We start from the raw sequence: 15,416 nt of genomic DNA on the forward strand, positions 1-15,416 counted from the left end.
ACATGATTTGTGTTTCAAGGTGAATAAAAATGTGAAACTAGCAGACGATAGTGTAGTTGACAGCTGCGAATCGGCCGGAGCCAACGTTACTAAAACACTCAGTAGGGAAACTCCCATAGAGTCAGCTTTGAAAAAGTGACCCCAATTTGTCTCCGAGCTCCGAGCTAATGACGAACACAACGCCACCATTTCTCCCGCAGCGGCCACTCGAGGAAAGGCACGTGAGTCGAGTTGAGTTGAGTGCTTTATTTTTTTTTTCCAGAAAACGGATCGTTTTTGCTGGCAGGATGCCTGCATGTCACAGCCGATTGGGGGAAGGGGGGTTGGGAGTATAGGTAAAATATAAGAAACAAAAAAAAAAAGAGAGAGAGGAAAAAAAAACGGTCGCTTGTTATCGACACGCTGTGGCGCGGCGAGCGGCGCTGTGATGTCGTCCTAGTGTTCGTAGATTGTGGGCAGCCCTGGGCGTTCACATAACGTCTTTGAGGCCGGTGCTAACTAAGTAGGTGGCCAGCGCACGGAACGCCCGCTCTGCCCCGGCCCGGGGCAGCCCGGGTCGCAGCAACTCGTCCAGAGTGTCGCTGGGGCAGCCGAGGGCACCGTATGCGTGCCCCAAGTTCGCCCGCGCGTCTGAGAAGCGCGGGCAATGGCACATCAGGTGCTCTGCGTCTCCGTGGGCGCCGCAGTGCCCGCAGCTGTCATCGCGGTCGGTCCTCCACCTCGCGCGCCCGGCGGGTGTGAAGCTGGAGCCGGTACGCAGGCGGTGCAGGACGGCCGCCACGCCCCTCGTCAGCCGCCTGGGGAGCCTGGGAGGAAGCGGCCCGCGCTCTAGCTCGGGGTGGCTCAGCGCGACTCGCCGCCGCACAAGCAGACGTAAGTCCGCGAACGGCGGGACTGGCGAGAGGGGGCATCCAGGGTCGTCGTGGGCCCAGGCAGCCAGTTGGTCCGCCCTCTCGTTGCCGGACGTCCCGCAGTGTGACGGTAGCCACTGGAAGGCGATGGTCCAGCCCTTGACCTGAAGCTCACCCACGCGCGCCGCCACCTCCCTGGCCAGCTGTGGTGAACGGTCCGGGGAGCGGAGGAGGCCCAGCGCCGCCCTCGAGTCCGCCAGTACGACGACCCGAGCCGGCTCGTTCTCGTCGAGGAGGCGCAGGCCAAGCTGCAGCGCCGCGAGTTCTGCCGTGGTCAATGAGGCATGGAACGTCAGGCGCTCCGCAGCGGCCCTCCCTGTGTCCTCGCGGAACGCCGCTGCTGTCGCCGTCCTGGTGGAGTCACGCACCGAGCCGTCAGTGTAGAGGCGTGCCCAGCCGTGGTAGCGCTCGTCACAGTGATGTTCTGTGAGCTGGCGTGCCACTGTTGGCTGGACGTTCCTCTTGGCACTCAGGTTGCTCACCAACAGCTCAGCAACCACAACTGGCGGTTCATTCGGCGGAGGAGGTGCCGTGTAGCGGACTGGAGCGCCCGCGATGTCCCACAGCCGCGTCAAGGTGTCGGCGGGCTGTGCCCGCCGCCCGCTGATGCGTGCGACGAGGGATGCGGCGCTCGGTGTTTCTTGCATCCTGATGAGGTGCCGCAGTGCCCGCTCGCCCGCCGTGTTCCGGACTGTGTTTACCCCGGCCTCAGCCAGCGTCAGCCTCGATGAGGCGTGTCTCGGGACACCGAGTCACACTCGTAGTGCCACGCGCTGCGCCTGCTCGATACGCCCCCACTGGTGCTCGGTGAGAGCGAGCAGGGGCAGCGCGTACAGGACCCGGGCCAGGGTAAGGCCGCGGTACAGCTGCAGCATCATTCGCTGTTCTGTGCCTCTGCGGGCTCCTCCAAGGAGGCGAAGGATGTTGGTGGTGGTCCGTGCCCCTCGTAGCGCGTCCCTCACCGCTGGCTCCCGGGTCACCCGGTCGTCCACTCTTAGCCCCAGGTACGTGGCCTCTCTCCGCAACTCCAGCGGTCGGCCATTGATGGAGAGGGTGAGGTCGAACGTTCGATGTGGCCGTTGTAAAGGGCCACGGATTTAGGGGCCGAGAGCGTCAGGCCGTGCGTGGCCAGGTAGTACTCAATGTTGGTGAGGGCGCGCTGGAGCTTGTCTTGGACGAACCGTCTCCGCCCTCCGTGGTCGCTGACCCAGATCGCGACGTCATCCGCGTAGGTCGCGATCTGCAAGGGCACCTTGTACCGCGGCCCAACCCGCGCCGCCTGAGGGAGCGCTGCGAGAGCCACGCTGAAGAGGAGCGGGCTCAGCAGGCTTCCCTGCGGCACCCCTCTCGTGAGCGTCCGCGGTGCGCTGTAGAGGCCCGACGCCCGAAGCCTGGCCTCGCGCCCCTGAAGAAACGCTCGGACGTAGCGGAGTGCTCTCCCCCGCACGCCAAGTCGTGTGAGGGAGTCTACGATGGCGCTGTGGAGCACTCCGTCAAAAGCGCTGGCGATGTCGAGGAAGACCACCCCCGTGGTCCTCCTCCTTGCTTTGCCGTCCTCAAGGGTCATGGCGAGGTCCGCGATCGCGTCCGCCGTGCACCTCCCCCGCCGAAAGCCGGCGTAGCAGTCCGGCAGGGCTCCCACCGTCTCGAGGTGGTGCACCAGTCTGCACATCACAATCCTCTCGAGGAGTTTCCCGACGCACGAGGTGAGTGCGATCGGGCGGTAGGAGCTCAGCTGGTCCGCCGGCTTGCCTGGCTTCAGCACCGGGACGACGGTCGCTGTCCTCCACTCCGGGGGGAGGACCGCGGATCGCCAGGCCTCGTTGAGGTGGGCCAGGAGGTCTGGATGGGCGCTCTCGTCAAGGTTCCTCAGGGCTGCGTTGGTGACGCCGTCCGGGCCGGGGGCGGAGCGCCTGCGGGGCAGGGCTGCGATGGCGCGTCGCAGCTCGTACATCTGCAGGCCCCCTTGGCCTCCGACCATCTCGTCCGCTGTCGGGGGGGCAAAGCGTGACCACTGGCGTGGGCGCTTGGCGGGGCTCGGCGGCAGGGAGGGCGGGACGAGGAGCGCGTCGGCCGCCATTTCGACGGCGTCCTGTGTCGGAATGTGCAGCCGGATGGCCAGTGTGACGATGGGGTGACGCGGACGGGGTCGGTTGGCCAGTGTCCTCGCCATCCGCCAGGCGCTCGCAGTGCCCCCTCGTCCGTTGAGGGACTCGCACTTGAGCGCCCACTGTTCCCTCGCCAGCCGCCGTCCGTGCCGCTTAAAGAGGGCGTCAAAGCGTCGGAATGCCGCCTTGTCCTCGGGCAGCCTTGTCCGCCTTGCCCAAAGGCACGTGACTTCGATGTCGGCTTTAAGAACAGATACAGCGGAAGAGGTTACAGGGGTGCCACCCCGGTCTCCCCGGCGGACGCGCCGCGTCGAATTATCGAAGTTAAAATGCACCTAGGTCAGGACGCGCTACCTGAAAGGCCCGCTGAGGCATGGTTGTATAAAAACAATATTAATTGTGCCGCAAAGCCCTGCAAACTAAAGATATTAAAAACATAACGCGCCCCTCTTTTTGTACTAAACTCCAATAAATTTCATACAAAAAGAGTCTTTTCCGTTTGTTTTTACGCAAAAACAGGCTTTCTAAAAGCTCAAGGTGACCACAGTACAGACAAGTTACAAAGAGTGGCGCTGTTGTCGCATTTAGCTTGGTCTCGGTGGACGCCAGCGGCCCAGGTTTCGGCGGCGAGTTTCCCAACTGAGTGTACTAGTAACGTTGGCCGGAGCTGACCGGAGCCAAGCTGACCAAGCGTCCAAGCCGGAGCCATAGCCGAAACGACGGTGCTGCAAGCGCCAGCGCCACCCGCGGGCGTCTTCCAACGCTCTGCCGCTTCTCCGGTTTCGTTCGTTACACTACCCCCTTTAAGCCACTGTAGTGTGGCTGAATGAGGGAAAACAATGGTTAAAATAACAGGAATATTATATGCTGAATGAGAGAAAACAATAGTTAAAAGAACATAAATATTATATGACAAGAAAAGGGAAATAGAATGCAGGAATTATGTGGCCTAGGACACTGTAGAATTACAATAGATATGAAGCTGTTGGGGGAATACGAAAAGGAGTCATGGTCCCTGTATTGTTATTTGGCAACGCGGTATTATGCACGAAATTTGAGGCTCACTCGAGTTTAGCGACTAAGCAGAGGAGCGTGGGCAGACTTGCACTGGAGGCGCAAGGGAATACACGAAATGAAGACGTTCAGGGAGACATGGGCTTGGCTTCTTTCGAGGTTGGAGAGGCGATCAGTAAGTAGAAATTTAAACAGCGCCTAACACAATAGAGGACACACGGTAGACGAGAAAAGTATATAAGGGTCTATATATGAAAAGTCTGAACAATAAATGGAGAAACCAAACCCGAAAACTAAACTAAAATAGCTCCAGTCAAGTGCTGAGTCAGAGAAGCAAAGAGAAAAAATGTACGAGGAAAGAATGCGAGGAAAATTAGCGTTAACTAAGTAGAGGGGGCAAAAACAGAAAAAAGAAAGGAGCATTTGCAAGATAATTTACGAGGGAGCTCGTTATTTGAGGTCAGAACAGGAGTATTGAGGACTAGGACATGTAAGACAATGTATGAGAAAATGGATTCGCGGTGTACCGTATGCCAAGGGAAAGACGAGACAATAAAACATCTGGTGTTGATGTGCCCCCTCCGCGAGGGCACTCCTGCCCTCGCGGAGGGGGCGGCGGATTTGGCAGCAGCACATCGGGTTGGAAGACGAGAATGGGAGAATGGATGATAATGGCATTTAAAGGGAAAAAGGAGATGGCAAGGCTGGTTGAAATTATTTAGGGTGAATTGAATGACGCACAATTAACTGACAAAACTGGGAACAGGCAACACAAAGAAAAATTTAAATCCCCCCCCCCCCCCTCAAAAGAAAAAAGAAATTCATCCCTGTCTTTTATTGGCCCCGGTGTTGGGGTAACGCCGACGAGGTTTGACCATAGGGAAAATTGGCGACTCCCTTGCCGGGAGTAGGGGGCGGTGGTTATGTTTTTAGTCTTTCTTGTCTGATGCCTTAAAGGTAATCCTGGTGGTGTCTCGTGCCGCCTGGTGATTGTTGCAGAATTGCGGAGCGGAAGCAAATTGGCTTAGAAGGGCGAAGGGAGGAGTCATACTTTTGGCTTTTAGTTTCTGTGCTAGGTGGCGCAAGCTACCGCCCGTTGTAAAGGGTGCAGCCGTTAGCAATCATCTACCCGTTCGACACGAAGCGTGCGATTGGATCCGAGTCCTCGCCGAGTGCTGACGCACGGTTTGTTTTCAATACGAGCCGTGCCGAGTTCACGCCGAAAGCAGACGCAAGCCCTCGCGTCCAGTGCACGCTCAGCAGGCGCGTAGCCATAGAAGGTGCCAGAGGACAACCAAGTGTTTTATTCTTTCGATTTTGAGTATTCATGTTCAACTCGCTCGCCTTTACCAGTGCTATCAGGTAATGGCCGACAGGCGATAGCCCTGACCTTTGGAAGGGGTTTATTTGAAACCAAGTGTTCGTAGTGCGCAAAGTTCAGCATGTTAGCTTCTTGATAACATCACGTTTGAGAAGACAGGGTTATATGGGAAATAATTAAAAGAAAACTTAAACAAGTAGATCATGTTTTGTTTTTTTTCTGTCAGCGCGCATCTAGAAAAATAAACTGTCATGGTATGTCTTAATAGAAGGTGCTGATTACTACATTTTGGCAACCCATAATACGATTTTTTCACCCCAAAAGTCCCCTATCCACCAAATAAGGTGTTGACCATATTAACGAGTCTCATCAAGCTTGGCCTCATTAACCTCTTCAAGAGCAGGTGTGCTCTCGAAATGATAGGCGATACGTAAGTGAAGGCCTACCTATCGCCCATCTGGTAGGCCAAGATTTTTCTGGTTTGCGCACAGACCAACTTATACTTACACTAGAGCTTCTTCGCAAATGCCATTTCCTGGCTTTGAGTCGGCAATAAGCGCAAATGTGAGGGATATGTGTGAATATCGGTTTGAATCGAGTAGTGCAGTGTCGTCTTTAGCTTCATCACTATACGTAGAGCCAGTATAGACCTTTCCATTAGTTGCCCTCTGTGCGCTGCCATTGTGGTTTACTGAATTGTTGTAGAACGGGCTTCGAGCATGTGCAGTGGATCTACATCACCTAGTGACTAGGCGTTGTTTGCCCGAGTATTGAGCGCAAGAAAGGTATATATTTAAAGCTAAACGTTCTTTTGCTCCTCAGGCCGGGGGGGGGGGGGGGGGGGGGGTGCAAGATTTATTGAAGGTTAAAATATCGAAATCAGCTCGACGCTGAGTGACCGATTGCGGTGAGTATTAGTGGTTTTGGAAAGCAGCCAGGCTTTAAAACTCGACTATTTCCACTATCTTCATTTCAGGAACTGCTATCAAGACTATATGCCACGTGTTGAGTTATCTGATGAAGAGCGCCGTGAGCGTAGGTGCCGGGCTCTGTAACCTTCCGGACCGATACCGGATCGTTTCACGTGTAACACAGTTGTCCAGCAGTTTGCTACAGAATGCGTGTGGCTTTCTCTTGTACTGTGAAAACTATATACATATATATAAACGAATCAGCGCTTTATGATTCAAAGCCCCCTTCTATGTTGGTACAACACTAACAAACGTTCATTCATAAACACAGGCGTCTGTGACGGGATCCCCAAGTCTGAGTTGTCAAGGCTTTCTTTTCCTTGCGTTTTTCAAAGACCGTCTCATGTTGTTGTTGTTTTATTCGGCTTGTAAATGACAATGATGTTCCGTTTTTTTCGGCGCGTGATGAGAGGCTGCGACACCAGCACACATGATAATCAGCTCATCAATCGCTTCACCTATTCACTTAAACTAATCGGAAAGGTTTTCATGTTTGCGTTTTACATACTTTGCCCTCTTTAGCCGGGGTTGCAAAGTTGCGACTCCAAGTTTTTGTCGCTCTTCGGGGGACAATGTGCAGCGCTCGCGTTTCGAGAACGTTCAAAACAAAACACTTAGGGCGAAATAATTAAGGCTGTATCGTAAAAACGCTGCAATGCATATTGTCAGCTGCACGAGTGAATGAATGAATTAATAAAAATACGTTTAATGTGAAAAAATGCCATGAAAGTGCTGCTACTAAGTAACAAGCCAAGGGTTTGGCGAGTGAAAATGGGTGGAAGGGTCAAAGAAGTGTATTCTTGCTTTCAGAATGTTTTGGAGAGCTTCGCGCTTCAGCTTCGCCGTGTGGAGCTCACCTCAGATATCTCGGCTACCTTCGAGTAATCATCCGAAGTCAGGAATACTCTTATTTATTGCTAAAACAATTTTATTCTGTATTTCTTTTTTTTGCGCAGTCATATCTAAGGTTGTAGAAATCAAAACATCACACACACGTAGAACACACCAGTAAAGTACGGCATGGCGTAGTCTGATCGCGTGCAAAACATTAACTATTTAACTAGCGTTACGGCGGAAGTACGTTTTTAAATTCTTCCACCTTTCCTCTTTCGGGTAGCGCTGCAGGCAATGATGCTTTTGTTGGCGGCTCTTGGGAAACTCCTGTTCTACAGGTATCAGCTTCTGGAGTACCGCTCGTAGACCAATGTTCTGGACATTATTATTAACCCCTCCTCATCGTGTCGCACCTCTGTAGAATATTGTTGTTTTCTTGTTTTATATACGCGTGTTTGTTTTTTGTTTTTTTTTTGCATAGCATATTTATCTTTCTTGAATCTCCACAAAAGTAGCATTCATAAATTTTATGGGACTCAAATCTGCTCTGACTTCCTGGACGTCCATCCAAAAATTTATTTCCAAAGTTTTGCGAAAAAATCCAAACTCCTGACGCATTCTTAAATTTGTACAGCATCTTGACCGCGTCCTTCGTCATTAATGTACGGGGTGCGGCCGTAAAGACCAACACATTTGGCACACCGGGCGAAATAAATATTCCAAACCTGCACACATAAAATTGGCCACGCGGATGTAGTTTTGCAAGAAGTTTTATGTCTATATTTTTAAGAGCTTAATTGTGGGGTAGTGAAATTTTAAAAATAAACCAAAATCGGAGACCGTGCATTTCCTGTTTTATACAAGCCTGTTTGTCGTCTGGATTCCGGTTTATGAGCTCGCTCCTGGATGGCTTGCTGAACGCAAAAACGCTAAAAACCGATGGCAGAGGCTGGCGATGAGCAAGATAATCCCGATAATTGATACTTTTAACAAAATATATAAACAGTAATCACCTGGGAGTTAGCGCACAAACCAGTCTGCAGAAAAGGAACATCCGTTATAAGTCATGGAATATGCATGGCCGACGTTTCTGCTCCATTTTTATTATTTTATCATCTCTGACTTGAGTTCTGAAAAAATAGGCATAAAACTTCTTGCGAAACTACGTTCGCGTACCAAATCTCAGGTGCGTACGTTTTGAATTCGAATTTTGAAAGGAGTGCCAAATGTGTTAGTCTTTACAATCGCACCCTGTAGACAAAGAGCGCACTCGAAATGTATAAAGAGCAGAAGGGAAAAATGCGATGGAAAGTGTCAAAACTCCTGTAAACAGATAATTTGTTTTCTTTATGTATTGGGATTAAGTGGGGCTCCCAGCGGAAGCATCACCTCTTACATAGTTTCACCAAATGCACCCCCCCAACACACACACACACACACACACACACACACATACACACACCAATAAGAAGGTTTTTCTGTTTAAAATGCAGGTCAGTATCAAACAAGCGGTTGCGTAGCAGCAACGGATGACCTTGCCATGGTTTGCAAATAAAATAACGTGTAGAAACCTGTGAAGGTGACTAGTTGAGAGCCTCATTGTTTTTCTATTCGTTGCTGCTGCAATGTTTCAAAATGAGTTTAATATATATATTCAATATTAATCGGTTGTTCCATATTTTCGCAGAGATTGATACTCTGTACGCTATTGAATGTGCAGCTGTTTGTTTGTTTAATTGCTACACACTTTACATTCGTAATTTGTCGCAGTAGTCTCAATGATAATTTTAATTTTTTTCTTCTCGATGTTTTGTTTGAGTGTATTTCATGGGAAAGATAGCCAAGAAAGAACTTTTTCGTGAAGAAAAACAAGAGCAGACGGGTGCCTGCTTTTCTGCCCTCAACCTTCATCGTTTAAACCATCTGGTTTCTTTCAGGATTCTCTTTCTATGTTAAGGGTTCTTGAGTGGTTAATGTTTTTGTTTTGCATTTTTGTTTTTTGTGTACGTACCTTTTGACATTGTGTGAGAATGGGAGCCTTTCGTAAAGCTGCATGTGTGAAGCTTCTTTTTTTCATTCTCCTTTCCTCATGCACTTGCCACAAAATATACCTTACTATTTATTCGGGTCTGACAAGAGATTGAAAAGAACCTTTCAATAAGTCCGCGTTTAAAATTAATAACGTTAATTCGTTCTATTTAAAAGGTAAGTCCACGTAGACACCACCAATCAGCTCATCGCGAAACTGAAGAAAATCCCACCGGAGCATGACATCAGCTATATGATTGTGGAGATGACAAGTTGCAACTATTTGAACGTGACAAGAAATCTCGCATAGGATAGACCCTTTCAAAAGTACATCGAGCAACACTGGCGGTCGCCATTTCTTCGCCACGAAGCACTGGATCCGAGTCCTCGTCGAAGTCTGACGCAAACCTCTTGTCCAATGCATGCTCAGGGTATGTGAGCAAACAATGGGGGACGGGCGTCTGCGATGACTTTTGAAAAGGGTCGATTGCGAGCAGTACAAGCGAAGAATGCCTCGCTGAACGCGTACAGCTACTTCGTGTCAATGAGCGCAAGAAATGGCACGTTGTCCATGAGAATGTCGACGTACAGAGTTTCCGCGTGAATTTTCACCTATTTTTGGGTTGTATTTCAAAATATTGTTCGATGATCAATGGTATTCATTCGATGTAGATGAGTCAGCATTAGTTTTTGAACGCTGCTTCCTTCCGTCGTCACTCTTAGATATGTCCGCCATGTCCACTCGTGGAAAGAACTACATCCATCTCCGGAGCAGCAACTGAGCTTGGCCGCATTCTAAAGCTGCGCGGCGCCTGCTCGTGTCTGGCTCCGCGCCAGCTGTGCGACGCTCGTATTGGTCCGGAGCGCTGACGTCAGCACGCCTCACCCCCTCCCTCCCCCCCCCCCCCCCCCCCGGCCGTGGTTTGACATTTAATCTGTGAGCGTAAACACGGCACCTCGTCACCACCCCACTCTTCTCGCGACGTCATGGATGGCTATAGTGTGATTAAATGCAAAGATGCAAGCAAGCTGGACAAGAATGACGAAAATAATCCGTGGAGAAAGGGAACAAGAGGGACAAAGGACAAACACAAATCTCCAAACACAACTAAGTGACTGGTGCGCGATCGAAAAAATCCGCCTGGTCCGGGTGTCGAACCCTGGACGTCATAATAGGAGTTTTCGGAATCTCCGCTCTCGCGCATCTACAGCGCCTGTCAAAGCTATGCATGCGAACTCTTGCTAGTTTCAGAAAAGGTCAGAAAGAAACGTGACGACTGGTATCAGTGCGGGGGAATATAGTCGCTTTCAGGCAGCTGTGCATAGGCGCCGCCATAAACGACCTTCAGTTTTGTTTCCTCTCATTCCGTTCGATTTTCTCTAACATTGCCACAGTACGACAGGTTATTGCCACTTTAGGCACTATTGCGTCCTTCTCCTCAGCATAGGCCTTTGTGCATGCTCATCGACGGCCGCTTCAGTGGCTCGGCATCTCGGTAAGACAAGAGAAGGTCGGCAATGGCGGCTCAATCCGAAATTAGGGTTTCGCCAAATAAGGCCACAGAAGCGTTGAACGGGGCGCTACGAACTCCAAAACATCACTCATACATCCATATCTCAAACGGACGGCCGCATTTTTGGAAGAGAAGGGCGCGATCAAGCAAGGACTCTGACGTCACGGTCCTCCTGGAACAGTTGAGATTGAGGGGAAGCAGCCTCGCTTCTCTCCTTCCCTCTTCGGTTCACCATCTCGACGGGACGAAGCGAGGAGGAGAGGGAATGAGAATCGTGACGTCACATGTCTCGTCGGCCCCGTCGGCCGTGCTCAATCGCGCATTTCTTTTCCGAACATACGGCAAGTCTGTTAGAGATATCGCTAATAAGTGATCTTTTTTTTTGTTTTTTGTTTTTTTTTTTTGGGGGGGGGGGGGGGTTTGCAGAGTCCCGCCTATCCGTCCAGCCCTGTCTTGTGGCTCGAAATTTCGGTTCAGTAGCCCCTCTAAAGCGTCTATACTTGGCAAGCTTGTCATTGCACGCGCTGCCCACACGAGCGACACGCACTTGGCGGCTCAAAGATCCTATACTCTGTTTCACACTTAGGGTGCAACGCTGTCAAAGCTACTGGCGCCAGCATGGGGATTGATCTCTTTGTTCATTTGCACGCGTTCTCGCGCGACCAAAACCATAGCTGAAGCCACGCGCTCGCGCCAGTAGTTTTGACAGCGTTGCACGCTAAGTATGAAAGAGAGTATAGTATAATGGCACGACTGGTCGGAGGTTTTTCGTGTGTTTTCGCGCTTAGTTGAATATTTTGACAAAAACAAACAAAAAACGTGATATTCAGATTTATGGTGGAAAATAACGCCAAAGTTGACCTCAAACTCGTTTTTTTTTTCAATAAGTGTTTCAGTTTTTTTTTAACTGTGGCGTTAAAGGCTGAACTCCATGGAACGAATTATGTGACGAATAACTGGCGAACGCTGCCCGACGGCACACTCGCTTTGCGCGCGACATAGCAGCCACTGTGTTCATTCCACGCGCAGAGCAAAAGTCGCCGGGCAAAATTCGTCGATTTTTCGCAGCATATTTGTCCCATGGAGTTCAGCCTTTAAATGTACATTTCTTGCAGAAATGTATTTCTTATCGCCTGCTCCCTGGATTTGTAAAATATTGTTTCAGTGGTGCTCACATGCATCAATTACTACAAATTGTCTGTAGTCACTGACCGAATGAGATCCGCAGGGCGTCTACTTTAAAAGCCCGGCCTTGAGCACGAGCTCCGTGCCTTGCGCCATGCTTTGGCTAAACGCCTGCTCCCGAGCTGCACGACACACCGAAGACTCATTGATGGAAAAAAGCTCGCACTGGAGGCGGGACAACTGACACTCCTCTCTGTCCTTCTCACCTTCCCAGTGATCATATAATCTTGGAAACCTTGAAACGTATTTTCCCTTAATTATGCTGAGAGTGCCGATTCAAAGAAGCAGCACTCAGAAACTCCCACATTTTAGAGTTTCGTGTTAATAACACCAATTACGTTTTATATGTGCAGGTGGACAAGATAACGCTGCGTCCGCAGCACAGGGCGTGTCTGGAGCACACCAGCGTTCGGCGGTGACCTGTTCTTGGCGCCCGGAAGGCTTGGAGGCTCGCCATACCTTCGCGACCACAAATCCTACTCCTCATCCAACTCTCGTCGTGAACTGTCAAGCGAACCCTGGTATCCGCCCCACGACTACGCACATCACAGACCTAAGCGTGAAGACTTCACTCGTTCAACGGTGGCAGAAGCTTCGCGAGACCCTGGTGGACTTTGCACGAAACGTGCCGTCGCCCGAGAGGGCTGCGGACAACGACGGGGCGTGGACTGTGCCCAAGGCTTGGTTACTGCCGTGGGTCCAACTCAAAATGCTTTAAAAAATTATCACGGCTGCTTCCATCATCCCATTTATACCGCATTGAAACTTCGTGTTGTTTCTGAATCGCTGTGAAAGGCGTCCGATGGTCTTGTCGAACCTGGAGGCAGGACACAACGACGAGCCCTGTAAACGCACAAATCCCTACCTTCAAATACTTCGGGTGTCTGGAAGAGGAAGGAAGCTTTTTTCGGAAACAAGAAAATACTTTTATTTCACTTTGTAAAATGTCGGGCGGAGTTGGAAACGGATATCTCACGCCACGTCCATGAAGACGCGGCAGTTATCTTGCCAGGTCAACATGTGAATACCCATCGGGTCGGAGTCTCTTTGAGGAAAGTGAAATTCCCGCCATGCTCAATATTCTTGGGCCATAGACAGCCCCTCGTCGACCTTTTCCTCTTCTCTGGTGTGTTTGTGAACATTGTAGTTCTCGTCGCAAACTGTAACAGTGACTGTGATAGCGGCATCCGTGGGAGGACTCGGAGGACTTCAGTATGAACACCCCGGGACACTGTAAGCAATGTTCACGCCGAGTGTCTCATGAGCAGAACTGGTGCATCCGATGTCAGGCACTACTGACCTGTCGCCAAGGTGCCGTGTCCCACTCAATGTAGATTTTCATCTATAGCGAAAAAAAATGGTTACACAAGCAGTCTGAACAAAAGCGGGGACAATATAGGACATGAACAGGGTAGCACTTGGCTCTCCACATGGACACACGCTAGCTGGACAATTTTCATTTGTTTTATATTCTGTGATGAGCGTCGAAATAAAGATACCGATAATAAACACCAATAACACGAATGAACCGAGTGTTTAGTTTTTTTAATGTTAAAAGTCCCAATGTATCTAATCTATACGACAAATATATACCACCGGAAAGGCTCACGCTATGCCCGGTGTTATATCGCCAGCCTAAATATGTTATGCAAACGCTTTTTGGTGTCTCTGAATACTGCACAAGAGCATTCGATCGAGAATAGTTTTAAAGTTAGTGCACGAGGAACCAATGTGTAACTTTACCAACACTGTGAGATGTTGTTTTCAGCCTGCTTGTTGCTCAGCGCAGGTTTTCTCAAACAAATGATTTGCGAAATTCTCACATTGAGAACATTTTGATAGCCCATAGCGTGCAATCACGTAGTCTGGGAGACCTTCGGGACGACGTCTTTGGGTTCCTGAGATGCACTACACTTATCTTGGAACCGTGAAGATGGAAAAGGTATTATATAAAATTGACTCGAAATATTTTTAAGACACTTATATTTAATTGACATGTGACCGATGGTAGTCCGTCTTCAATGGGAATGATAGCTTCGTTTTAAGCAAGCCGCTGTAATTAAAAATGGTTGTTATAAATCCACGAGTTTACTTTAAAATTTAAAAAAAGAAAGTCTCGGTACCAACATGTAACGATTTTGACCTCTCACCAAGGGCGTATTTTATGGGCGAACTCTAGCGTGTAAACTTTCAATGCGTACCTCCCTTTTTGTGGGAAATAAGTACAACACCCTTGATATGTGGACGGCGGGCTCTGGTGTAGACAACAGAATTAAACGAGAGTCGTGATTGTGGCGCCATCTGCCAATAGGCACAGTAAACACTCAGGCGAAAGCAGACGACGCCGTACCCTGCTTGCTGCATAAACGGGGAAATGGTGCAACATGCACACATCTCTCTTAACTCGGTCGTCTGTGTCAGGGCCCGGGGTTAAAAATGTCACAAGTGTTTTGCTAATTTCTCACATGAATGAAGCCTTAAAACGTGGCACAGTAAAATCTAGCCCTAGATGAGAACCTTAGTGAAAGTTCCGATTGGTGAAAAGGATTGCTTGCTCCTCTTCCTCTCCCCATTCGCAGTCAGCCCCCCAAAATTAGACTGAACGCAGCAGATGTTGCCCCATGTGTGATTCCAAGCACGGTGCGGTCCGATCGCGATTCGCAGTCGAGCCTCAACAAAAGCATGCGGTTTTTCAACGACAAACCTATTCCTTCTCGCATCATCCTAGCATCTTCCCGAACTCTGTCCCTGACCACTGCATCACTTATGGCGCGCTTGTTGCCCAAGGCGTCCAGAACCGGGTCGATGATCAGGCGAAAGCCAGAGCCCTCAACGAGGCGAAATGGCCTTCCGTTCTTTGTCACTAGCTCGACGCAGCCTCTCATTACAGTTTACTTGGTCATGTCCAGCAAGAGCGACTGTGACGTTGTCGGTCGGAGCATGTTCCGTATATCCACCTGTGTCAACTTTGCTGCCGTTGACCCTTCGTGACTGTTTCTACACTCTTAAAAAAAAGAGTCGCTATGACTCTCTTTGGGGGGTACTGGCGCGCCGCAGAATTGACCTTCCACGACTCCAGTTTGTAGAGTCCCTCGACTCTTTCTTAAAGAAAGTCTCCACGACTCCCTGTGGCGGGTCTTTGCGCTCTGCAGATTTGACTCCTCCACGACTCCAGTTTGTAGAGTCCCTCGACCCTTTTTTTAAAGAGTGTCGCCACGACTCCCTGTGGGGGGTTTTTGCGCGCTACAGATTCGACTCCTCCACGACTCCAGTCTGTAGAGTCACTTGACTCTTGTTTAAAAAAGAGTCCTGTGACTCTCATCACGCTGGAGTCATGGTAGTGTATGGGCGACTCCAGGTGACGTAATCAACTGCGACTCTTTAACGACTCTTATCCAACGGAGAAAAAGAATCACACGACACCTTCCTGGTAAACCCCGCTACTCTGTAACAAGAGTTGTGAGAACCCTCCTTTTATGAAGAGTCTTCCAACTCCTATCGCAAGTCATGGGAGTGTATGAGCGATTCTC

General features: G+C 50.1%; 1 protein-coding gene and 1 pseudogene across 1 annotated transcript in view; one reads left to right on the forward strand and one right to left on the reverse strand.

Annotated features, from left to right (window-relative positions):
• LOC8036820 (protein slit) overlaps positions 1-13,414 on the forward strand; it is a 129,106-nt gene extending 115,692 nt beyond the window's left edge. The window contains exon 4 of the mRNA XM_042293232.1: positions 12,240-13,414. Coding sequence (XP_042149166.1) covers positions 12,240-12,252 — 13 coding nt within the window. The 3' untranslated portion in view covers positions 12,253-13,414. The remainder of the gene's footprint in view (positions 1-12,239) is intronic.
• On the reverse strand, positions 470-1,789 carry LOC120842985 (annotated as a pseudogene).
• Positions 13,415-15,416: the final 2,002 nt, after the last annotated feature.

Source organism: Ixodes scapularis, unplaced genomic scaffold (assembly GCF_016920785.2).
Source record: "Ixodes scapularis isolate PalLabHiFi unplaced genomic scaffold, ASM1692078v2 PGA_scaffold4__175_contigs__length_147842914, whole genome shotgun sequence".
In the NCBI taxonomy this organism is placed as follows: domain Eukaryota; kingdom Metazoa; phylum Arthropoda; class Arachnida; order Ixodida; family Ixodidae; genus Ixodes; species Ixodes scapularis.